The following is a 26,456-nucleotide window of genomic DNA, read 5'->3' on the forward strand; positions in this document are numbered from 1 at the left end:
GTTTGCATTGTCAGCATTCCGTCCATCATTTGTTTGCTGTAACACTTTTCGCCCTAAGTGGGATGGGTATGCCCAGATGTGACTCCCTTGCTCACTGTGCCACTGGATTCATGCTAGCCTGGCTGAAGAAGGGTGACATACCCTGAAACCGGTCCCAGGATGCTTGTTTCCGGTCCTGGGAGGACCTGGCCTGGCAGTTCGGCCTGGACTGTTCCCATTAGGCACAGTGTCAAGACTGATTTGCAAATGGCTGGGTCCAAACTGGGGTGGCGTAGTGGGCAAAAAAACAATGGATTTAACCCAAATCTTTTGACTAGGGGAGAATGTTTGCATTGTCAGCATTCCGTCCAGTATTTGTTTGCTGTAACACTTTTCGCCCGAAGTGGGATGGGTATGCCCAGACGTGACTCCCTTGCTCACTGTGCCACTGGATTCATGCTAGCCTGGCTGAAGAAGGTTGACATACCCTGAAACCGGTCCCAGGATGCTTGTTTCCGGTCCAGGGAGGACATGGCATGGCCGTTCGGTATGGACTGTTCACATGAGGCAGAGGGTCAAGACAGATTTGCATATGGCTAGGTTCAAACTGGGGTAGTGTAGTGGGCAAAAGAACTATGAATTTAACCCAGATCTTTTGACTGGGGGAGAATGTTTGCATTGTTAGCATTCCGTCCAACTTTTGTTTGCTGTAACACTTTTCGGCCTAAGTGGGATGGGTTTGCCCAGACGAGGGTCCCTTGCTCACTGTGCCACTTGATTCAAGCTAGCCTGGCTGAAGAAGGGTGACATACCCTGAAACCGGTCCCAGGATTCTTGTTTCCGGTCCAGGCAGGACTTGGCCGGCAGTTCAGTCTGGACTGTTCCCATGAGGCACAGGGTCAGGACTGATTTGCAAATGGCTGGGTCCAAACTTGGGTGGCGTAGTGGGCAAAAGAACGATGGATTTAACCCAGATCTTTTGACTGGGGGAGAATGTTTGCATTGTCAGCATTCCGTCCATCATTTGTTTGCTGTATCACTTTTAGCCCTAAGTGGGATGGGTATGCCCAGACGTGGGTCCCTTGCTTACTGTGCCACTGGATTCGAGCTAGCCTGGCTGAAGAAGGGTGACATACCCTGAAACCGGTCCCAGGATGCTTGTTTCCGGTCCAGGGAGGACCTGGCCTGGCAGTTCGGTGTTGACTGTTCCCATGAGGCACAGGGTCAAGACTTATTTGCATATGGCTGGGTCAAAACTGGGGTGGCGTAGTGGGCAAAAGAACAATGGATTTATCCCAGATCTTCTGACTGAGGAGAATGTTTACATTGTCAACATTCCGTCCATCATTTGTTTGCTGTAACACTCCTTCAGTTTCAAGCAGCATATCTGGAGGACTCTGCCGCTCTCATATACTTATTCAAAATTCTCTAGGTCAAGCAGCAGGTCACTCCTGACCAATGAGAGCAGGGTAACTCCTCAAGTCGATGACCACATCCTGTAGAGTGTGGCATTATTTTGTCTTAGACTGCATCAAATCTTCCAAATCCATAATGGCTGATTTTTCAGCAGAGAGTCAAGACCTGGCTAAACACCCCCCCAGGGATGGCTTATTTCCTAGACTCTCCCAATACCATCTGCCCATAGCTTCCTTAAGCCTAGCCCTGGCTCTGGGTCAAAAGTGTAAAAGTGTAACTGACACCCAGGCCTCCCATCTGCCTTTGAAGAGCATGGTTTACAACTCCACCACCTGGCCTGGCATTCCTACGGACCAGCACACTTTCCTCCCCACAGAGCTGGTAACCCCAGGGGCTCTTTATCACCTCCTCAAAGCAGCCTAGCTAATCCACTTAACTCTGACCAATCAGGGCAGACCACTGGAAGGCTGAATTTGGACTTACAAACAAGAAAGTCTAATAACTTCTTGTATGTACACTTTAGGAGAAATTCAACAATATGATATTGTTTGATTTACTACTACCATTCTGGGAAGTCTTTGAATGGTCAGTTTAGTCCTCTCCTATCAGTAGTTATAAATCAATAGCTTCCTACAATGTTAACCTATGTTACAGGGGATTTGCAATGCGAAAAATGACTTAGGTCATTTTTCCAGCACCAGGACTCACAAAAACATATTTTATAAGTACTTGTCTTATATCTACAGGAGCCCCACCCCATGTGCAACTAGGGGAGACATTAGGGGTTCAGAATCTGTAGAAATATTGCGGATTCTCCTGTTACTGTGCTCCTAGCATCAAATTCGATTTTGAGGAGCACTTTACCTCAATGTGGGGAGTGAAATGTGAAATTTAACTTTACCTAGGCATATAAAAACTCATGTTATAAGGGTGTACCCTATAGATAACTGACCTCCCACCCCTGGGATACCTAGGGGAGACCCGGGGATCCCTAATATGCCAAAAGATTATAGGGTTTCCATTTTTAAATGCCGCTACCTCCAAAGTCGACTTTGGGCACAATTTACTTTTTAAAAGCAGTCCTAGCACCCAGGGCTGTTTTTAAACTGACCTCAGGCTTCAGCAGTGCACACATGTACGAGCAGAAAAAGCTGCTGGCCTTTAACCACATGGATGCTGACGGTGGTCTTCATCTTCAGTGCTGAAGGGAACGAAAACCAATGAAACATGACGAGCTCAGCTCGTCATGAGCACAGCTCCACTGTGCCTCATGACGAGCTGAGCTCGTCATGAGCATGGAAGGGGTTAAACTGCCATGCTCCAGGGTACTGGGGACTTCTAGACAGTTTCAATCCCCTCCCCTATTATATAGTAGGGGCTTATGGGGTAGGTCATGCCAATTACAGGGGTACCCCACCATACCATAGTGTACCCTAGTGTATGTTAAATGTTTTAACTGTATTCTAATGTGTTACTTTCAGCTTAGCACTGGCCCTGGACCTGGTTTGGCGGAGGGTCAGTCAAAATCAGTTACCACCAGCATCAGTCAGCAAAAAGTTTGAGGGTGCCCTGGGCACAGGATAACTTTGCAACATAGCCACCCCCCCAAACAAAAGGTGATGGGTTACTAACTTACACCCTGGTAGTCCTCATCAGCTAAGTGGAAAAACATGGAAAGTCCATCTGCATTTTCATGGGCAACCCTAGGTCTGTGTTCCACTTTGAAGTCCATTCCCTGTTGGGAAATGGACCACCTTAACAGCTTGGGATTCTCCCCTCTCATCTGCATGAGCCACCTGTGAGGCCTGTGGTCAGTTTGAACATGAAAGTGAGTCCCAAATAAATATGGTCACAACTTTTTCAGGGACCACACCACAGCAAAAGCCTCTCTCAATTGCACTCCATCTCTGCTCTTTGGGAAGAGGACTGTGGTCAGTGTGAACTTGAAAGTGAGTCCCAAACAAATATGGGCTCAACTTTTTCAGGGACCACACCACAGCAAAAGCCTCTCTCCTGATGGTACTCCACCTCTGCTCTCTGGGAAGAAGCCTTCTGCTTATATAAGCAACTGGCTGATCAAGGCACCCTTCATTTAGATGTGACAACACTGCCCCAATTCCTTGCTCTGAAGCATCTGTCTGAACTACAAATTATGTTGTGTAGTCAGGGGCCAGTAACACTGGGGCTGAACACATATCAGCTTTCAGAGTGTCAAAAGCCTTCTGACACTCTGGGGTCCAAATCACCTTTTTGGGCCTCTTTTTAGAAGTCAATTCTGTTAGGTCCCATAATTTTGAACAAACCTTCTATTGTACCCTGTCAGTCCAAGGAATGCCCTGACCTGAGTCTGGGTAACAGGAGCTGTCCAATCCAAAATAGTTTGGATTTTAGCTTGGAGAGGCTGTACATAGCCCCCCACCGACCAGGTGGCCCAGGTACACCGCAGAACTCTGCCCTATTTGGCACTTGCTTGCCTTAATAGTCAAGCCTGCCTGCTGCATGGTCTGAAGCACTTCCCTTAGGGGATTTAAGTGATCCCCTTTAGCAGCCCCTAACCTATCAATGAGCTAATCAACTCTTGGTATAGGGTGAGGGTCAATCTTAGTGACTGCATTCAATTGGCTGTTGTCCACACAGAACCTTAACTCCTTGGGTCCCCCCTGAGGATTAGGTTTAGGTACCAGCACCACTGGACTGGCCCATGGACTCTCAGATGGTTCAATTACCCCCAGTTCCAGCATCGTAGCAACCTCAGCTTTAATGCTGGCTCTGACATGGTCAGACAACCTGTACAGTTTATGTTTGACAGGTAGGCTGTCACCAGTGTCAATGTGGTTCACATACCACTCAGTAATGCCTGAGGTCAAAGAGAACAGGCCAGCAAACTGCTCCAGCACATGCTTACAGTCTCTTTGCTGCTGGTCTGTCAATTTCGGAGAGAGTACAACTCCCTCCACTGACCCATCTTGCACATTAGCAAAGAGGAGTTTGGGCACAGGCTCAGTTTCTACCTCCACACCCTCATCAGTGACCAGTAACATGGTCATGTCTACCCTGTCATGGTGGGGTTTCAATCTATTCACATGCAGGACCCTGTGAGGGTTCCTGGGGGTGTCAAGGTCAAGCAAAAGGTTTACCTCACCCTTCTTTTCTAAGATTGGATTGGGCCCACTCCACTTGTCATTTAGGGCCCTGGGAGCCAGAGGCTCCAACACCCACACCAACAGTCCTGGAGTATACTCAGGCATAGTAGCCTTTTGATCATACCAGTGCTTCATGAACTCCTAGCTGACCTCCAGTGTCCTGTTTGCCTTGTACATGTACTCTGCCATTCTAGATCTCAGACTTAGCACATAATCAAGCACATTGTCCTTTGCTTCTTTAAGAGGCTTCTGTAAAGACTCTCTTAGCAGGCTCAATGGTCCCCTCACAGGGTGTCAAAAAACAACTCAAAGGGACTGAAACCAACCCCTTGATCTGGCACCCCCCTGCAGGCATACAGTAAGCATGGGAGGAGAACATCCCATCTCCTCCTGAGTTTCTCGGACAACCCATTTATCATGCCCTTCAGGGTTTTGTTGAATCTCTCAACAAGACCATGTGCTTGTAGGTGATAGGGGTGGTGCACTTGTGGTTAATACCACACTCTTCCCACATAGCAGTCAGATAGCTGGACAGGAAGTTCATGCCCCTATCTGACACCGCCTCTTTTGGAAAACCCACTCTGGTAAACACACCCAGCAGTGCTCTAGCCACAGCAGGAGCATCAATGGTTCTAAGAGGTGAGGCTTCAGAATATCTAGTAGCGTGGTCAACTACCACTAAGATGTACCTATTCCCTGATGAAGTAGGTGGGTCCAGGGGACCAACAATGTCCATCCCCACCCTTTCAAAAGGAACCCCAACCACTGGCAGTGGTATTAGGGGGGCCTTTGACTTGCGCCCTGCCTCGCCACTGGCCTGACAAGTGACATAGGAGCTGCAAAACTCCTTTACCTTTTCAGACATATGAGGCCAGTAGAAATGGTTCACCAACCGGTTCCATGTCTTTGTCTGTCCCAAATGTCCTGCCAAGGGGATATCATGACCCAAAGTCAGGATGAACCCTCTGTACTTCTGGGGCACCACCAACCTCCTGGTGGCCCCCTCCTTGAGGTTTCTGGCCTCAGTATAAAGCAGTCCGTCTTCCAAGTAGAGTTTGTGAAAACCCACTGTCAACCCCCTCCTCTTGCTTGGAAGCAATCCACCTCAAGCTCTCAAGGGTGGGACAGTCAAGCTGTCCCTGACTGAACTCCTCTCTGGAAAGTCCACCTGCTCCTGTCAGTTCTGCCAAATCTGATAGCTCTGGCAGAGATGGAGTCCCTCCCTTAGAAGCCAGATCCCCCCCCCATCAGGGTTAGATTCTTCCTGCACCTCTGGAGTTCCTCAATCTTTCTGTCATTCCCCAATTCAGATAGTGCTAACTATGCCTTTTGGGGGAAGTGTAGAGCGCTGCTGACATTTCCCGCACAACACACTGCTTGATGAGGTTTTCCAGGAGAAGCTTTGCGTGTCCATTGTTGACTACTTTGAACTAAACGTGGGATCGGTTTCTATGCAGACTTCCCTGTGGGAGACCTTTCAGGCCTGCATTCGAGAGATATGTATCCCTAAGAACACAGAGGTGTTGTGAGATATACACAACTCACTTTTGTGGGTTGAAACTGAACTGCATGATTATTGACTGTGCAGACACACAACAACTCTGTGGTCCTCAACTATTGCGCATGTCCGGGCTCCTTCCTTACCCCTTCCTTACCCCTTCTAAGGGTAAGGAAGGAGCCCGGAATTTGAAAGCAGACGAAGCCCAACTGCTTGTGACTGGCTTGAAAGTCTGACTTTTTGCGATACAAATAGTGATAAATATACTGCACTACAACTTCCTACTGCCAGCCCAAAGGACACTTAGAAACCGTTTTGAGACTATTTGTTTCAGCACGAACATCAAGAGTCAGACTGAATTGTAAAGGCAAAAACTGGTCATGTGCCGTCATCTGGTCATCATTTTACTGCTGGGTTTACAGAATCTCTTGCACTGCCTAAATAATCTAGCTAACCTGTTATCTTCATCGACATGGGTGCTATTGATTATGCTTTAATGTGTGTACTGATTCTTTTATCTTTGAATGGTCCTTCCAACACTACTGTTCTTCTCTGCTAAACATACCCTTACGCCCACATAGTGGGCTTTTTTTTTGTATGGTTTGTATGTATTCAGAAATTTTTTTAAAAAATTAGAAAAAGAATGTACTTAAAATTTCAAGTATGGGTTATCTGTAATGCTACCTCTAGTCAAATACAGAGTGGAGCTACCATAGTTTTGTTGCAAAGGGCATATATTTTTATCACTGCAGCAGTACGTACATTTGTCATCATCAAAGTGACACAGGTCACCTCCTCCTGAGTGGAAATAAGTAGCAGCTTCTTGTTAATGTTGCTCAGGTGTAGAGTCATAGCCTGTTGTAAGGTGCTGTTGCTAATCTGAGCAGACAAGGAGTTACATTGAAATATATACATTTGGTCAAAATAATTATGTAAAAGAAGGAAATTGGAGGTGAGTGAGTAGAGTATAAGTTAAAAAAAACTGATGAGCTGAATTTTTGGAGTAATCTCAGCTGCTGGTAATCACTCTGTGACAGTCTATTCTGTGCTTTGCCCTTGTCACTCCAGACTGGGATCAGCCACAGACTGATCAGCCTTGATCGTGCTCCAATAGCAACCTGCCAGGCCGATCTGCCAGGACACGCCCCCTGTGAGTGGAAACACTGGTAACCCCTAGACTTTTTTAGCCATGTTGGACCTTATGTAGGCTACATCATGAGTCCTGTGGTGCAGTGAGCTAGGAGTCACTCGTTGGGGAATGCCCCTTGCACTTAGAACGTCAGTCTGAGAAAAACTTAACAAAAAATAGGTATAGCCACTGTCAGAAATGGGGGTCTCTCGGCAGATGCAGGTACCTTTGTCCAAATAGTTACCCTTGCTTCTAGTCAGTGTAAGGGAGATACACTTCTAAAATAGCCCCTGCTCACCCCCTTGGTAGCTTGGCATGAGGAGACAGGCTTATCTCAGAGGCAGTGTGTAAAGCATTTCTGAACCCATACAGTAATACAGTGAAAACACTACACAAGCCCGCAAGCTACAGAACACCCAAAACACCGCCGCAAGACTGGTCCTCAACCTGCAAAGACACTGCCACATCTACCAGCACCTGCGCACACTCCACTGGCTCTCCATCAAAGCTAGAGTCACCTTCAAGATGCTAACCCACGCTCACAATGCCCTCCACGACACTGGACAAGCATACCTGAACAACCGACTCAAATTCTACGCACCCTAAAGGACCCTACAATCAGCCCAGCTCTCCTAAGCCGTGGTCCCTCACACCAGAAAGGCCAGATCGGGAGGCCGCTCCTTCTCCTTCTGCGTGGCCAGAGCCTGGAACAACCTACCTCTCCACCTCAGACAGATAACATTGTTACCCATCTTCGCAAGAAACCTCAAAACCTGGCTCTTGGACAGACCCCCTCCTTGATGGACTGTAACCTGCGACCTCCCCACCCCCCAGTACCTTGAGACCCTTACGAGTGAGTAGTCACGCTTAACAAACACCTGATTAATGGACACCACACCAGTTTAGAAAAATAGTAAATCTTTATCTAAACCAATAAGACCAAATACAATAAAGATCCATCTACCGCAATACTGAATACGACAGAGTCTAACAATTCCAGCCAACCGAGTCGATACGGGCCAGCTCAATCGTCGACAGACTCGGACACAGTACCTTTTTTGTTGTGACCAACACATCGGTAAGAGTCGGTCGGGGCAAACGTTGCGGTTGCATTGTGAAGTGGAGCTTTGTGGCAGGCGATATCCTCACAATGCGGTGCAGGCAGAGGTCTGTTGATGGAGTCAGTGAGACCAGGGCTTACGTTGAAGAGTGAGACGGTGCTCGCTGCGGTGCTGGCGGGTCACAGTGCGGCGACGGATCCGGTCGATGTTCGGGTCGGGCAGTGACTGAGTCAGTGACGTCCTTGCAGCATGTAGCGAAGCATTACTGGGTGTGGTGCCCACAGGATACGGTGCAAGTAGTGGCTCGTTGACGGAGAAGGTGAGACCAGGGTTGCATTGTGAAGTGAGGTATTGCTCTCGGCGGTGTTTTCAGGACACGGAATCCTGCGACAGATTAGATGACAGTCGGTTACCATTTTCTTCTGCGGAGACAATCAGAGACGGTGTCCAGAGACCCGGTGAGGTGCTGTTCCTGAGACCTCTAGAACAGGGGGCAAGATCAATTCAAGCCCTTGGAGATCTTCTCTTCAAGCAGGGGGACAAAGCAAGCAGCAAAGTCCTTTCTCCTTTCCTTGGCAGCAAGTAGCCACTGCAGGCCAACCTCAGACAGCTAACAGCACAGGGGCAGTATTCCTCCTCAGCTTCTCCGGCTCGTCCCCTTGGCAACGGTTCCTCTTGATTTCCCAGAAGTGATCTAAACTTCAGGGGTATGGGCCCCACTTTTTATAGCACGCAATCCTTTGTTCTCTGAAGGCAGAGAGTGTCTGTACCCAGCCAAAAACAGTTTTGGCCTCACTGGTGCAGCTTTCTGGCAGGAGGTGGAGACAGCATTGTTGAAGGAAATCTCCTCCCCCTACTCTAAATGCATCCCAGGTCTTTTCAGCCCAGCTCTGACTCACCAGGCTCTCTCGAGCCAGTGCCCCTTTCCAGCCCCAGTCATCCAAAAGCCAGACATTCAATACATAAACCTAGCAGAGGCACACTGGATGGTTAGGCAAGAAAATACCTATTTTCCAAAAGTGGTATTTTCAAACACAGAATGAAAAATCACACTCACTAAAAGATGCATTTTAACATTCTGAGTTTAGGCATACTAAACTTTTTTTCCACCTTGTTCCCAGGGCCATTTATGTTTATAATATGTTAAAAACAAACTCCCCTTTCTGTCCTATGGGAACAGGTAGCCTTGAAATAGTGAAGAACGAAATAGACAGTAATTCACTATCAGGTCATTCCATACACATCAGGGTATGTCCTACCTTTCACATGCACTGCACCGTGCCCACAGGGGTATCTTGGGCCACCTTATGGGTGACTAATTGTAGAAAAGGGAAGGCTTAGGGACTGGCAAGTGTGTGCACTTGCCAAGTCGATATGGCAGTCCCAGACTGCACACAGACTCTGCAATGGTAGGCTAGAGTTACATTTTACAGGCTGCTTCTGTGGGTGGCACAATCGGTGCTGCAGCCCACTAGCAACATTTGATTTACAGGCCCTGGGCACACACAATGCATTGTACTAGGGTCTGACTAGCAAATCAAATATTCCAATCATGGAATCATTAATCTATTACAACAATTTACAAAGGTAGCACTTGCACTTTGGCACTGAACAGCAGTGGCAAAGTGCCCAAAGCATCTAGACCAGCAAAACGGAGTCCAACACACAGCAAAATCACAGGAGGCAAAAGCAAAAAATTGAGGGGAGACCCAAACCAATGGTACCAGGTCTAACAGCCACTGCATGAATACATTTCTTGAATTATGCCCTGTTTTTTTGGGCTTCCAATAAAGTTGTTTGGATCCTAATGGACACGCCCAAATCATTCAATATGCTTATGTAGAGTGGATATTGTGAGTACCATGCTACTGCAGAATCCTTTCTTCAATCTCCCCTAATCAACAAAACTGAAAAAGCACTGCCATTGGATAACATGTATATTTCTCTCTGTGTTGAGACAGCAGTGCCAGAAGGGAATGTAGTGTGGTTTATTAGGTGTCCTGAGGTTTTGAACATATGCAATCGATGTCATTAGCACATCTTGCATTCCCGGATAGCGCTTGGAGCCATTTGAAATGAGGTTGAGGCATTTTTACCAAAGAAGGTTTGATAACTCACACCGTCGGGCATCCTTTAGGGCACTATTACAAAACATCTTCATTTGCAATTTCCATGACAGATGATTCATGCTTTTCCTAAGAACATTCCTCCCAATTGCGTTCAGCATTTTTTGGATGGACTAGAAGCGAATAAGATGTGGTAGCTCCAACATTCTATACGGCAAAGGCTCTGGGTGTTTGATTGTGAATTGGATCTTGCCATCCATATGTGATAGCCTGGTTGCACTTACCTGAAGGAAAATAGACCTCTAACCATGGAAGTTCATGTAACTGAAATTACTAGTGTTCAATTTTCGCCATAGTATTCCAGGTAATTTGCACTTTCATTACCCATTAAATAATTAGATATACATGAAATATTTGATAAGCCTTCATTAAAGCATAATAGTTTGTAACATTAAAACAATTGATAGGGAAAGAAAATACATTTGGTTGTATTAAAATGTAAATGATATGTATTTTTAAAAACATTGTACTATAATGTGAGTTCTTTCTGAACATATGGACTTCGATCTCTTAGTTACAGTACATTATGTGCAACAAAGAAAACCTGCTGGTAGTAACGAATGATTCTCAATTCCAGAAGGCAGGTTTTTGGTGATTTGAGGATACATGGTTACAGCCATCAAAAACAATGCTGTTTGTAATGAGAGGAATTGGCACAGTATGTTTTGGTGTGCTGCAACTATTTGTCTGGTGAAAAGCACACAAATCGTAGTTGATTCTGCCTTATGATGTGCAGTCCTCACAGCAGGGGCCACTAGTGTGTGTTCTGATTCAGCAAATGTGTTTGCATGTATGTGCCTGTGTGTGTATGCACATGTGCATGGGCGTGAGGTTGAGTCTGTGGAACAGACATTACTTCCCTGTAATGCACATAGGGCTCTGCTTTGGGGTATGCGCAAAGTATCTGTGTGCAGTGGCGTAGATAGACCTTAGACCGCCCGGGGCGGTCCTTGTGTTTTCCGGTCCCGCAGCAGCCGTATTGAAGAGCGGGGTGCCGGCCGAGTCATCGGAATGTTACCGCCCTGTAAAGGCTGCACTGAAGAGTGTGGGTGTGCGCTGGCGACTGGCGATTGCCACCCCAAGATGGCAGGTAAGCGCTGGGTAGATGCTGCTGGCCCCAAAACTCATGCCACACGGGGTGGACAGCCCCCCTTGGTATTCCAATGTGTGTTTGTGTGTGCACGAGCACGTATGCACATGTATCTGTATGTGGTAAAGAGAGTGCGAGACAGAAAGATAGACACTGCCAGGAGCAGAGAAGCTTCAATTTGAGGCACACAGTTCCTACCTCTAGTGTGTGGGACTGAGAAAAGCAAAGCCTGTTTCCGTTTGAGGTACATAACTTTGCTAATATGTACATTACAGAGAACGCTTCCTTGTAATGAGATGTCTTGGATAGCTGTATTTCAAACTGGAAAGTTTTCCAGGTTCGAGGCGCTGCATTTAAGAATGCCTTTTTTTCATGTCTTTCCACTTACTCTCTGGAGCAGTGTGGTCAAGAACATCATATACGCTAAGGCCAAAGACATTCTGACTGTGATCGGAGGACTGCAACAAATGTGATTGATTCCACCAGTCAAGAACACGGTTTTCAAGCATCTCCTGATCCAGCTCAAGGGCAGAATGCTTTATCTTGAACCAACTCTGTAGTCGATGAATCTGAACGCTGCGAGGCTAGAGTTTAAGAAACGAAACCTGCTGGGTGTTAAGACAAAGTTCTTGAAATCAGCAACAACAATTTTAAGACATCTGCGTGCTTCCTCTCTTTTCCACTCCCTGCCCTTCCACAATGGAAGGTGCACTCGAATAAAGTCAATAGAAGTGGTAATTTTAAGTAAATTCTTCTATATTCAGAAAAGTGTTCATGAAGCATAGGCACAGCCAACGCGCTTCGTTCCTCTTTTTTTGCCTTTTAGGAACTTCGTCAGGGCGAGTTCTTATAACGGAAAGGGGCTGGACTCAAAAGCCAAGTAGGATTAGGCCGGAAGTGGTGGTCTGTTCCGTGGACCAGAAATAGTATCCTTAAATTGGATGAAGTGCACCTCACTAGGCGTAGTCTCGAGTGGTTCCTGTTGATATAGTACAGTCCAGTTTGTTCCGGAAGCTAATGGCAGCCCCAAGGAAAGAGCAACATTGAGTTTATCAGGGTCGTAACGTCTTCAAAAAGGTTCAGGTGTAAGTCCGGCGGCGCATATATTTGCTCCCACGTTATGGACCTCCGAGGTGTCGAAGTCGATCGTGTCACCCAACCGCAAGACGCCGCTTATGCCGAGGTTTCAGGAGCTGCTACCCTATCACAGGTGCGGTTTCCGCTAATTTGGCTTAATATTCGGGTCATCACTGGACCGGTGGCGGTTGGGTGACACGATCGACTTTGACACCTCGGAGGTCCATAACGTGGGAGCAAATATATGCGCCGCCGTACTTACACCTGAACCTTTTTGAAGACGTTACGACCCTGATAAACTCAATGTTGCTTTTGCCTTGGGGCTGTTATTAGCTTCCGGAACAAACTGGACTGTACTATATCAACAGGAACCACTCGAGACTACGCCTAGTGAGGTGCACTTAATCCAATTTAAGGATACTATTTCTGGTCCACGGAACAGACCACCACTTCCGGCCTAATCCTACTTGGCTTTTGAGTTCAGCCCCTTTCCGTTATAAGAACTCGCCCTGACGAAGTTCCTAAAAGGCAAAAAAAGAAGAACGAAACACGTTGGCTGTGCCTATGCTTCATGAACACTTTTCTGAATAAAGAAGAATTTACTTAAAATTACCACTTCTATTGACTTTATTCGAGTGCACCTTCCATTTTGTTCTTTGTATTTTAATAATTTGCACATCCCGCGGCAGCGGATGTTGGAAGAGATTGCACCACTCTAACTTAAGAACTAAATGATCCGTAGTGCTTGACCTGGTCTGCTGCCTTTGGTCCTTTTGTTGTAATGACTAGAAGTCTATTGAGGTGCTAAGACTGGACAACAGGTCAAGCGTGTGATGACTTTGGAGTTCACAGTGTACTTTGTGTCACTTCCACATTTGGTGAAACGACGTCCATGGTACTTTACAGACATATTTCCTTAGGACTGATTTAAACACTTAACAGCTGTATGGCCAGGGACTACCGAACATCCCCCTCCCCCGCCTTGCATTTAACCAACATTTATTTAAGATGGACATGAGAGAGATTTCTTTGGAGGCGGGGGTAGTACAACCTCTGGCCGTATTTATTAAAACTTAAAATAAAAATAAAAATTTAAATAAACAATATTTACACATTTTTACACAGAAAACGTAGCATGACATTTAATTACAATTAATATGTACAGATATCAGATGGCTTACCTTAACATACTTCTAGTACAAGGTATTTCCTATCCGAGTCTAACATCTGAACCATAATCATACATTAATTACTTTTCTGCATATTCTATTTGGGTCTAAAGCAAGGTCGCTAACTGGCGTCAGATCCTTATCAATTTGCCACCCCCTCCCGTAGGAGTGCGCATGCGCAGAGGGCCCGTTTACCGTGAGGGTACTTCCCCCAGCCCCCGGTTACCCCCGAACGCTCTATTAACTCCATTAAAGGGGGCCCTTGCACTCTGCGCAGTTCAGTGACATCATTGTGCACGGGCGGGGTGGCCAACCAGCTTAAGGAAAGCATGACTGCCCCCTCTCCCGCACCCATCCAGCCAACCAGATGTACCGCCCCTGGAGTTCAAGGAGAGACCACTTGTCCCTCCCCTTGGGCGACCCCATTCAAGAATGGCGCCACCCTCTAAGGACCTTAAATTTACTGCTCACCAATCATGATCTTACCGCCACAGGCCAATGTAGTTGACCGACTATCTGGCCCCCCCTACCCTCCTACACTGAAAGGTCATGCCCTGCCCTTAACACTACCTAGCCAGGCCATTATATTTTCCAAAAGGATTTCGTTATCTAACCTCGTCAGGTGGACCCCGTCTTTTAGGAAGCACAGTTACCCCTGTCACACCCATGTGCAATGTTTTGTAGCTGAGGAGACCTGAACAATTTCCCTATTTTATTGTTGATCCTCCTTACCAAGTGATTCAACACTTTCACAGACTCTCCCCCCCTCCATTTATATCTGGGTACCATCTGAGACCAAACTATGGTGCAGCCCTTGCATGCCTTAGCTAACCAGCCCACTTCAGAGATTATGTCCTCCATCAAGCCCCCTCTGCCCAGATTCACCAGATCGTTCCCACCCAAATGCAAGATAACTATCGTGGGTGGAGGACTGTGTCTACTCAACAGATCTGTAATGAAAACACTAAACTGACTGAGGCAGAGACCCCCTTTACCATGGAAAGAAACCTTGAAACCAACCCTCTCAGCTCTTTGTCTGTAATTACCTGAAAGAAAAACAGATTTCATACGCCATACATAGGAATGACCAATGACCCACACAACATGTGCTCCCTTGTCCTGTGGATGTGCCCGTCGTTGTGAAGTATCTTGCTGGTGATGCGCCGACTGCAGTTTCGCCCCTGCGTGACAGGTTCTGGAAACTAAAATGTAAGCAGACAAATGGGACAGGCATCAGGACAAAATTGCATTGCCACCCTCACAAAATGTGTAGCCACACATAGCACTTGTAACAATTGGAGAACCATCTTCCAATTCTCTTCACACTGTTGTTGTGCAACCCACTAGCTGTTGCTTCTGTGGCCGCCCCTATTCTGAATGAATGAGTCCCAAAGTCTTTTGGATCCAAACCTGTCCTGTCTATCGCCATGTCCAATACCCTTTTAAATTGGAACCTGGTAAGAGGGGTACTGTCAGCATGCATTAATAATGCCCCCCCCCCTATTGCACTATTCCTCTGTTGGAGGAAGGCTTCTAGGTGCATCACTAGGCAGCATGGATTATCCTGCGCCCGGTGAAGTACTATCCCTTCGCCACGGGCTTCCTGATCAGTTTTGGATTTTTTAATGGTTTTTAGCAAAGTGTCGCCCTGTATCCTTGCATGCTCCAGCTGGAGCCCACCTTGCTCATCCTGTTTATTGCGCGCCACCAGTTCCCCTATCATAAATGCTCCATAGAAGGCCAGTGAAAAGGCAGCTCTGAGCAGCAATGCCTCTCCTGTTGAACTGCAAACGCCACCCAGGCCCCCTGGAGGCGCTGCCACCCCTTCAGTGCCTTCCTCACAATAAAGCTATTAGTGGGGTCCCTGGTGTCTTTGATCTGCGCAAAGAAAGAGCGCCGCAGGGCGCCCTTCCTTATTCATAGAATCTACATACCGGAGGAATGCCCCTGACTTATGCCAGCTATCCACCCAATCCTCCCCAAGAAAAGCACAGTAAGACAAAAACGGCTCTTCATAAGCCTTCCTTGTAGGTATTTCAATAAAGAAGCCCTGACCCAAGTTGTCATTGCGCTAATCACCTCTAGACTTGATTATGCGAACATTCTCTTTGCTGGCATTCCTGCATGCCATCTTCAACGACTGCAGCTGGTGCAGAACCAGGCTGCTCGCCTGATTTTCCACCAGCCCAAGCATCAGCATGTCACTCCCCTTCTTCGCAGTCTACACTGGCTCCCGGTATCCAAACGCTGCATTTTCAAACTGGCATGCACCACCTTTAAGGCCCTATCAGACGCAGCTCCTGGTTTTATCTCTTCGGCTTTGTCCCGTCATATCCCCACAAGAGCTCTTCGCTCAGCTTCATTAAACTTCCTCGAGGTCCCTAGATTTAAAAGGAAAAAGCACGGTGGCCTGAGCTTTTCCGTCCTGGCCCCTTCTACGTGGAACTCCCTTCCACTTTCGCTCCGTCTCTGCCCTAAGTATGACTGCTTCCGCAGACTCCTAAAAACCCTGCTCTTCCAAGCCGCATACGACTAAACCTCCTGCTTCTGGGTCACGCCACCTGTCAATGAGCGCCAAGAAACCGATGGTGATAGTGCGCGTTATAAATGTTTTTTAAAGTAAAGTAAAGTAAAGTAAACTGGTCCCGGGTGCTAGGCTAGCTGCCACGAGGTTGTGTAGCCGGGGGCACCACTCTGCCTGAGTACTTCCGGGAAGTGTGTTGGTGTCGCCACTGAAGAGGGTAGGTGTTCCCTGAAAACCTGCATCTTGAAGTGAGAGAGTGCGTCAGCAGCATTATTCAGCACCCCCAGGACATGTTTAGCCTTAAACTGTATGTTCAGGTTCATACACAACAGCACTATTTCTTTCAACAGCCGGAGGATCATTCTACACCGTGTAGCCTGCTGGTTGATGCATTCAACCACTGTAATGTTGTCTGACCAGAAAATCACAGATTACGCAATTGATGAGGACAAACAGTCAGTGTAACCCAGATGAGAAAAAGTTCCAGGAAACCTATATTGGCTGTCACACCACTCTCCACCCACCAAGCCGGCCAATGTTGTGCCACCCATTCATTCCCAAGTATGGTACCAAATCCCACACTGCCCGCAGCATCAGTCCATAAACCTAACTCCCCTGAAGTAGTGGGGGGACCGGGCCACACTACTCTGCCTTTGAAACCCTCCAGAAATGCGATCCAAATCTGCATGTCCTGGTGTCCTCAGACAACAGTCTTGTGTGATGGTGTTTTTCCTGGAGGCCTGTCATGGCCTGAGAGATGGAGCGGGAGAATGGTCGTGCCATAGGTATTACTCTTAGTGCAAAGTTCAACTGACCAACTGTCTTTTGTAGCTGATGCAAGGTTACCTTATTTTTTGCCAAACATTGCTGGAGTGCTGCTCTAAATTTTGCAATTTTTTCCTTAGGTAACCGGAAGCACCCATGTACAGAGTCCAACTCAATGCATAAAAACTCTATCTGGTTGCTGGACCCAACATCTTCCCCGGCGCCAGAGGAACCCCGAAAGCACGCATGAGCACGCTAAATTCCTGCATTGCCCAAGCACATTCCCGGGAGCCCGCCGACCCCAGAAAGAGAAAGTCATCCAGATAATGCATGACGTATTGGTGCCCTGTTGCCTGTCTCAAAACCCATTCCAGAAATTAACTGAATTTTTCAAAGTTAGCGCAGGAAACAGAACAACCCATGGGCATGCACATATCCATGTATAATTTGTCCTGGAATGAAAAGTCTAACAGGTGGTGATCTAGAGGATGAACAGGCAGCAGCCGGAAGGCAGACTCAATATCTGATTTGGCTAGCAAGGCCCCGGGTCCCAGATCCCTTAGCATACTACTGTCTGGTCAAAAGAGGCATATTTCATGCTACAGATTTCTTCGTTGATGGCGTCATTTAATGAAGTGCCTCTGGGGCTGATAGATTATGAATCAACCTGATCTCCCCTTCCTCTTTCTTCGGGACCACCCCCGGGGCGAGCAGACAAAATTGTGCACAGGGATCTGATCAAAAGGACCCGCTATTCTGCCCAGGAGTAATTATTTTGCAAGAAAAAGATTACAGCCTCCTAGAGGCTGGGTGGGGCAAACCTGGTAGGATGGGTAAAAGAGGCCGACTCCCACGCTCCCGGGCCTTTTAAACCCCACTACTGCCCAGGCCGGTTCGAACCGGCCTGACCTCTGCTCCCCAGTGACCTGGAAGCGATTCAATCTCTTCAGGGTCACTTCGGAGCACTTATGGCCAATCATGATGAGGCGCGCCCACCGCGTCATAATGATGCGGCAGGGCGCGCCCCACCACGGAGAGCAGGCGGGGAAGGGGGGCCGTTGCCCCGCCGTACTTGCGGCGGGGCCGATGCCGGCTCCCGCCTTTCTCTTTGTAGGCGTCACTAATGGATCACTATCCATGCATATATGTTATTCAGCGCATTGCTTTGGGTTGTGGGCATTTTTTTAAATTTAGATTTATACAGCGCCTTATCACCCAGAGGTCTCTAAGCGCTTGTCCAGAAGTACATACTAGTTGATCCCGGGTCAAGAGCACTAGGACGAGCCCTAGGCCTCCCAGAAGAGCACGGTTTTAAGCATCTTCCTGAAGGGTAGGAGGTTTGATTCCTTGCGCAGGTGTATTGGAAAGTTATTCCAAGCCACTGGAATCGCATTGGAAAAAGCACACCCTCCCATAGCAGATAATCTGAAACGGGGGCAGGCCAGAAGGGTAGCATCTGTGGAACGGAGTGTCCTACTGGGAACATATGGAACTAGGCGCTCCTTGATGTACCTTGGCGCGTGTCCATATAGGGCTTTATGTGTTATACAAAGGCCCTTAAACATTATTCTTTGCCTAATTGGCAACCAGTGGAGCTCACATAAGAAAGGTGTAACATGTGCCCGTCTCGGTTTTTTAAAGACCAATCTAGCTGCATCATTCATAACTATTTGTAGCCTAGTCAGCAGTTGTTGGGGGAGGCCAGCATACAGCGAATTACCATTGTCTAGGCGCGACAGGATCATAGCTGATTCTACAAGTCTGAGGGTGGCCGAGGTCAAAAGTTGAGATATTCTCTGAAGTTGTCTCGAAAGGCCTGCACACGTGCTGACGACTGATAAAACTTGTTTTGTCATAGGCAATTTGCCATCTATGTAGATACCCAGACTTTTCACAGCCACTGCTGGTTCTGGAAAGGGTCCTGGTTCCTTAGGCCAGAATAAATAATTCCAGGGGCTGGATGTTATGGCAATCGACACCACTCTGTTTTGTCCGGATTTATCTTTAAGGAATCAGCGGACGTCCAATTAACCGTATATTTCAAGATATTTTGCAATCTAGCATGTGCTGAAGACGAGTTATCAATTTGGATGACAATTTGAGTGTCATCTGCAAAATTATAAATGCAGCAATCCATCTGATTTAGTGCCGAAATCAAAGGTTGCAAATAAACGTTAAAAAGAAGAGGTGAAAGTGCAGAGCCCTGGGGAACTCCACAAGTAATGCCGACTGGTGATGAAACCAGGTCTGCCAATTGTACTCTCTGGGAGCGGTTTTGAAGAAAGGAAGTTAACCAGGCGTGCACAGTTCCCTGGATGACGAAATCCCCCAACCGCGACAACAATTGGTCATGGTTAACCATGTCAAATGCCGCAGAGAGGTCTAACAGCACCAGGGCATCTGGGATCTTCTTATCTGCTCTGCATCTCAGGTCATCGAGCACGGAAAGCATGACCAATTCCGTGCTATGATGAGCCCTAAAGCCAGCCTGGTTCTGTTCTAGCAGCTGATTATTTTCAAGATGGTAGGAAAGATGTGTAAGAACATGTTGTTCAAGTATTTTAGCTAAAAAAGGTAACTGTGAAATATTCCTAAAATTTTTCGGGTCTTAGCATCTGCACCCGGCTTCTTCAGAAGTGGGATCAGACGTGCCTCCTTAAAATCAGTGGGGACCTGTCCTGTTTCCAGGGAGCTATTGAGGAGAGAGAGGACATTGTCTTCTATTCCTGGTAGCGCTAGCTTGAATATCCTAGGAGGGCAAGGGTCCACTGATGACCCTGACTTTACTCACCCCATCAGGCTTGCCAGTAACTCCTTGCTAATCGAAGGCAGCATACTGAGGGGGTGGGCAATCAAAGGGGCGGATTGAACAGAACAGTCAATTCTCAGGGTATGATGTTTTTCTGTTAAAAGATCCGATATTTTATAAGAGAAGAAAACCTGGAATTTTTGGCAGTCATCCTGCGAAAAAGAAGGAATTTGCTCCTTATTCTTCATTAACTCTGTCAGGACTTTAAAGATTTCCTTCTGGGGGTCTCTTGCTGCTGCAATTCTGCCCTCGTAGAATTCCGCTTTCCTAGAAATAATAGCCTGTTTATATAAAGTGAATTCCTGCACATACATAGTCCGTGCACTGGGTTCATACTCTTTACGCCAGGCTCTCTCAGTTTTACGCAGAGCTCGCTTCCTTAGCCTAAGGGTATCATTGAACCATGGGGCTCCTTTACCCTTATCCACAATTTTGACGTCAAATTGAGGCAAGCATCCTCTATATCATCCTCAGGTTGCTTAAGTGGGGCAGAGGTCTTTAAATTAGCTATCAGATCCTCTGCTCTGATCCTATTTCAGCTCCTTAGGACTTTCCATCCTGATGATGACTTTCCCCCTTGCCCAAGAAAAGTCAAATGGCCCTGCAATAAATGATGATTTGACCATGAGCAGGGGGAGATGTCAATTGGGGTAAGCCACTGAGCAGCCATCCAGATTAGATCTAAGGTATGACCTTTCTCGCGTGTCGAGCCCACCACCTGTTGATCGAGGCCTAATGAAGTCATGGCCTCATCTAACTGTTTTGCCTGACAGTCTTTAGGAGACTTCTCCCATTGGAAGTTGAAATCTCCCATTGCCACCAATCTTTTATAACGTGACCGAAAGTCATGAACTAGTTCCAAGAAGGTATCAACAAAGCCTGGTGATGTACGTGGGGGGCGGTAGGCTAGGAGTATTACCAAACATTCGGTATTAGAGTGGAACTTGACCCCTAGAACATCCACACCCTCCAAACTTTCTGCACAGATTGTTTCCGCTTTGATAGCGCGGTTGTGTAAAAAAGCAACACCCCCCCTTCATAGTGCCAGACCGATTTTCATGAATGGCCACAAAATTTGGTGGTAAGGATGCCACCAAATCTGGGGTGGAGGATTCTTCAAGCTAGGTTTCGGTGACTCCTAAAATGTCATGTTCACCTTTCTGAAGTAACAAGAAGATCTCTAAATTATGTTTTTGTAGAGAACGGGTGTTAAGGAGTGCAAAATTATGCCTATGTGACTGTGCCTTTATTTCTGATCTTATGTTAACCTTACATTCAGGGGCGGTGGATAGAGGGTTCAGTAGTCCTTCCTGCCGTAAATCCATAATAGTTCGGTGGCTAAGCTGTAGGGCACCCTGATCTAGTAACATAAGCTCTATCCTGGAATACAGAATGTGAGGACCAGGGGTTATGGCCCCTGGTCCTGACTGGGCGCTGACAGGACGCATGTAGAAGACACTCCCCTTCATGTGACCATGGCATATAATATTAAAGCAGTGGAAAAACTCCTTTTGTTAAATTTTGACAACTACTTTGTGGGGTCCTGTGCATACTCACAAAACACTTTGGGTGAAATTCACAAGGGGATATCGCCACCAGAAAATCACTTTTAGCGATGTTCTGGTGGCGATATGCCCTTCTCCATATTTACAAAGGGGCTTGAAAGGGGTGTGCAATGGGTGTTGCTATGAGCGTTCCACCACAACACCCATTTATTTTTTATGCTGCCCTAGATTTACAAGGAATGTGTAAATCTGTGGCAGTGCCGAAAACTAACACCATGTTAGAACAGGCGTTACAATGGCGCACGAGGGGAAATGCTTATATTTCTTGTCATTTTTGCTTTTTCTAGGTGTGCTGAAAGCAAAAAGCCATTAATGATTGTTTAGGTGCAGGAAGCAGCGGTGGCTGGCACTAACAAAGGGTGGTGGAACAGGAGGGGGAAAGCGCAGGTGTGGGTAAGCGAGCATGAGAGGGTGGACAACAGGTTAATAATTATAAAAACGTACCTGATGCCGCCGCTCACCTCCCCGTTGCTCCTGCTGGCCTTTTCCTGGATCCCAGCAGCCCCTGGGGCAGACACCCAGCTAATCCCTGTGCTGCAGAGAAGAAAAGGGATTGGTCTGAGCAGGTTGAATAGACGCCCTGCTCAGACCATAGTATCTGTGGGGGTTTCTCAAGCCCAGCTGTTGAATGCAAGAAATAAAGACAATGGGGAGACCCTGTGTCCCTCAGAACCCGGGTAATAGTGCTGTAAACTACAAGTTGTCATAACTTCTCAGACAGAGCATTCCAAATTAGCGGTTCGATCGTTCACCACGGGTCTGAGTGGTCCGGAGCCTGAGGGTCTAAGCTTGAGGATGTCAAATGCTTTGATAATTTACCGGAAGGTTCATGGACTCTTTTGTCCCTGGACATTGATTCTCCTTACCTACCATTGAATCACTGTAAGCGCCACCGTGAGTGGTTGCGGATGCAATGTGATCACTTACAAGCCTAAGAAATCTTTAAGAGCTGCTCATTTTGGGAGACAGTGAAATTTGGTGAATACAACTCTGAATACACTCGAGTCGCCGGACCGAGATAGGCACGGGCCTGCCTCGTGATTATATTTGTATGAGTTTCCATCGTACCCTGACGCTTGTCCGCTTCCATGCTCCAACCATAATTGGAGGAGCCAACCCATTGTCTTTGTTTGGAATCCTGTTGCTGACACTAGTTTTTATCTTGTCCTTAGGAAGACCCCACTTGATGATTCTAAAACTCACACAGACACCAGGGTGGAAACGTCGAAGTAGTGTTCTCTCACCTCCTGAACCTCTGTAACCATACATGTATTGCCTTTGCTGGTTATTGTTACAATTCAAAAGAGGACATAGATCTTGTATATTTTTGTTTGTGCTGTTTATGAATTTGATATTACTGTGGTTTATTTCACCATTTGTCACTTCAGTCACTATTTATTGTTTGTGCATATGTTTATGTTGTCTGTCAGCCTTTTTGAAATATTGAATAATTCAATATATGAAAACATTTAAAATAGAGTTGTTTTTGACTTTACAAATGAATAGGATTGTTTATTGATTGTTAATACTTTTTGGTGTGCATTTCAGGCTAATTTAGTTATTATCTGTATTCTTTCCAAAATAATTTTGTTTATAAAAGAAATTATTTGGTTCTACCAAACGGAACCACTTGTAGTTTATAGCAGTAGCTGTTGAATGCAGCCCGGCTGGAGAAATTAAGTGTGCATGTGTGTTTTGGTCAGCCTGAGATGGCCGGCCAAACAGACAAGCACTCCTCCTCCAGACTCCCATGCCCTGTCCCTCCATGCACAAGCTGGCAAATTGAAAATAAAACGATGCTAGAGCATTGTTTTATTTTCTGTTTGCTGGCTCTGAATCAGGTAGTGGGGCAATGTCATTGTGGGGGAGCTGCCAATGGGAGGAAGGTGCCCTTTCCTGCACATAAACCACCATTAAATAATGGTGATTTACTACTGCATTGTGTGCTGCAGATAGAGAAACTATTAGAAGGGACAACCCAATAAACCCTTGGAGGCTTCGGTAACAATAGTATGAACAAGTACAAGGTGCCAACAAGGGATTTTGTTCAAAGGGGAATAGATATTCGGAGTAATCTGAATCTTACTGGTTAGATTACTTAAACCAACAATCAAATGAATTAAACACTATATACAATTAATGTTCACACAAATACTAATAAGAAAAAGAAAAAGGAGCAGGACACAGGAATATCTTATCAAAATGTATAAATGTATTTGATAGGGTACATACAGACAAAAACTTGTCATTAACTTAAATGCAAGAAAAACATGAACAAGGTACAGGCAACTCTGACCTATATCTCACGAATAAAAAGCCAGTTCCTCAAAACATCAAATCTTGACAAATGTCATACTTAAACAAATAGTAAAAGAGATCAAACAATTGTACAGGAAACAAGCAATGAAGTTGACGTTTCGGTCTTTGTTCAAGTTATTCTTTCAGACCATCCTTAGGACAATATACTGCATTTAAAGAAAACCCCTTATTACTTCTTCAGAGGACATTCAATTTCCTCAAAGGTGCGTCAGTAATCACATAGTCAAATGTTGTATATGCAATATTTATTCTGTTGCACACGCAGCCGAAATTTGCGGTCTTCTCGGGTTCGGAAATATCAGATAGAAGCAACAAATATCCATTATGGATTGTTTATGTGCAGGAAGGGGCAACTTCCAGCACCTAAACAATCTTTAAAGACGTTCTGCTTGCAGCAAACCTAGAAAAAGCTAAAAGGAGGAGAAATAAAAGCATGTCTCCTTCCTGTACATACGCAGGTGCCCCTTCCTGCACATAAACAATCCATAATGGCTATTTGGTGTCCCTTACTGCTCATAAACAATGAGTCCTGCAACGCAGGTACCCTTGCACCAAGCACTTTGGTGAAACGGTGCCTGCAATGGCACTAATCAGCTAAATTTAGCACCAGTTCTAGGGAAAACACAGGGGTATACCGTATTGTAGTAAATTTGGTGCATCCCTGAGTTTTGAAAATGATTGAACATGGCACTGCTAAATTTGGCGTAGCCCCACACTCTGACATTTTCTAGTACATATGCCCCTTTGCTTTGTTTTTAGATGGTAGTAATAACGCCAGGTTCGAGAGAACAATACTAGGCCGAATTTCTGCTAGAATTCTTCAGCTACCCAGTACTCATCATGGACACGTCTTGGACGTGTATTGAAGAAGTGCAATCACTGTTTATTTAACAATTCCATCAGCCACTACAAACTCTATAAAAGGCAAAAAAAATGTTATATATCCTAAAGAACCAATTTTCAAAATGGTAACATTTAAATAGTGGCCATCCCAGAACACTACAAAGCTTGTGGATAAATAGCCACAGGTAAGTAACTTGTTTCTTCCTTTGAAGACTCTAACAAAGAGAGTCTGATGTGTGTGAAGATCGAGAGATTTTGGTGTGCAAATGGGTGACGTTTTGGCGTTTAAATACTTATAATTGTATCTCTTTATCAGTATAAGTTGTATGACTTATCCTAAACTGTCCTCAAATTCAACCCTAGTCCAACCTGCCACAAGAAATGCTTACCAAATTAAACGAAAAGAAAATCTAATCAATGTATGCACTGTTTGTAAGTTAAAAAATATGTTATTTCAGCAATGCAAATAGGACATAAAAAAGCAAAAATTGCAAGTAATCTCTCACAATATGAATTATTGAATTGTACTATTTCTTTTAAGTCGGTAAGAAAGCAGAGAAGATAAACATTTCATGTGTTCATAGTCAGCCATGCAGTTTAATGACCAAAGTTTATTAGAATTTCCAGAATCTCCCATCTCCTCTGTGGAGATAATGGCGCTGTCTTGAAGAGATGATAGTTCATCTTTAATTAAGGCCTTGCACGTGTTCCATTACTGTCAACCTGTGATCTTCATGGAAAAACTCCATGCTTTAATAATAGCACTGAGGAGCCATTTTGTAATTATTACTCCATAGCCATAAATCTTAATCCTATGGTGCAGCGCACTGATAACCCAGTGATGTCTTGGGGATTATTATAAGTAATAATTCACTTTGTCTAGAGGGCACGAGGCATTATTCTTTCCCATCACTGTCTACAAACCCCCCACTTTCTTTCTATCTTTAGGTGTTAAACAGGCATACCATAGTCATTACCAAGAACACCATCAGATCTCATTATTTCTGAGAAGAGGAACCCGGGCAGAATTTATAGGTGAAGCACAGAATGTGCTGCAATGCAATCTCTGCTTAACCAGCCATTGCCATCTGTAGGGAATACTCTCTATACATCAGGCCTTCCACCCTGCAATGTTTCAAAGTTTCACTATTGGATTTTTCCTCAGGTTGGCTGGCAGTTAAAGAACCTCGTAAATGCATTGCGAGAAGACCCCAGTGGCGTAATATTGACCTTGAAGAAACGTCCGCAAAATACTCTGGCTTCTGCCCCAGCTCTGCTCAAAAATGTGAGGTGGAAGCCGCTAGCCCTCCAGGTGTGTATCTCTTCACTCTCCATGGACACAGGCTCATTCATGACACCTTTTTAGTATCTTTGTGAATCTGCCTTCAGTGGCTTGAAACTGTATTTTGCGCAATGTGCTCCACGTGTGTGGATTATGGGTTCACGGTCTAATCAAAGTTAAATGACAACTTATTCTTTCTCTGGTAAAATGGAAATGATGAAAATATTAACAAAAGACAAGTAACAAAAGTAAATATGCTGTCAACATACAAAACCTAAATTATTGTAAGAGGGTGGCCAAACGTATTCTGTACTGTAAACATTTTGCTTTTTAAGCCATGTTGAATCTTCCTATCCACAGGATTTGCCTGCCTCAAAAAAACATCGTTTTCTGTGCACTTTGTGCGAAAGACGTTGCTTGTGTTTCTCCCTGCACTGTTCTCGTCGTTGGTTTGACTTGTCTTTTTTGACTGCGGCTTCATGCTCTGGTCCACTGCTGTCTCACAGGAGCCAGGCACGGTGGTGAGAGCATTTTTATTTTTATTTATTTGAGAAGTTTTATCTAGCGCTGGCCTGACCCTAGGGTATCGGAGCTCTTTACAGCAGATACATTGCAGAGATTCACCACACACAAAACAAAAGAGCGACACATTAACAATGCA

At 45.8% G+C, this 26,456-nt stretch overlaps 1 protein-coding gene across 1 annotated transcript in view; it reads left to right on the top strand.

Moving 5' to 3' along the window:
• The window catches only part of LOC147718790 (connector enhancer of kinase suppressor of ras 2-like), a 1,944,591-nt gene that overhangs the window by 910,494 nt on the left and 1,007,641 nt on the right, over positions 1 to 26,456 (top strand). Inside the window, exon 9 of the mRNA XM_086967239.1 lies at positions 25,679 to 25,825. Coding sequence (XP_086823365.1) covers positions 25,679 to 25,825 — 147 coding nt within the window. The remainder of the gene's footprint in view (positions 1 to 25,678; positions 25,826 to 26,456) is intronic.

This window comes from Lissotriton vulgaris, chromosome 4_1 (assembly GCF_964263255.1).
Source record: "Lissotriton vulgaris chromosome 4_1, aLisVul1.2, whole genome shotgun sequence".
NCBI classification, from domain to species: Eukaryota; Metazoa; Chordata; class Amphibia; order Caudata; family Salamandridae; genus Lissotriton; species Lissotriton vulgaris.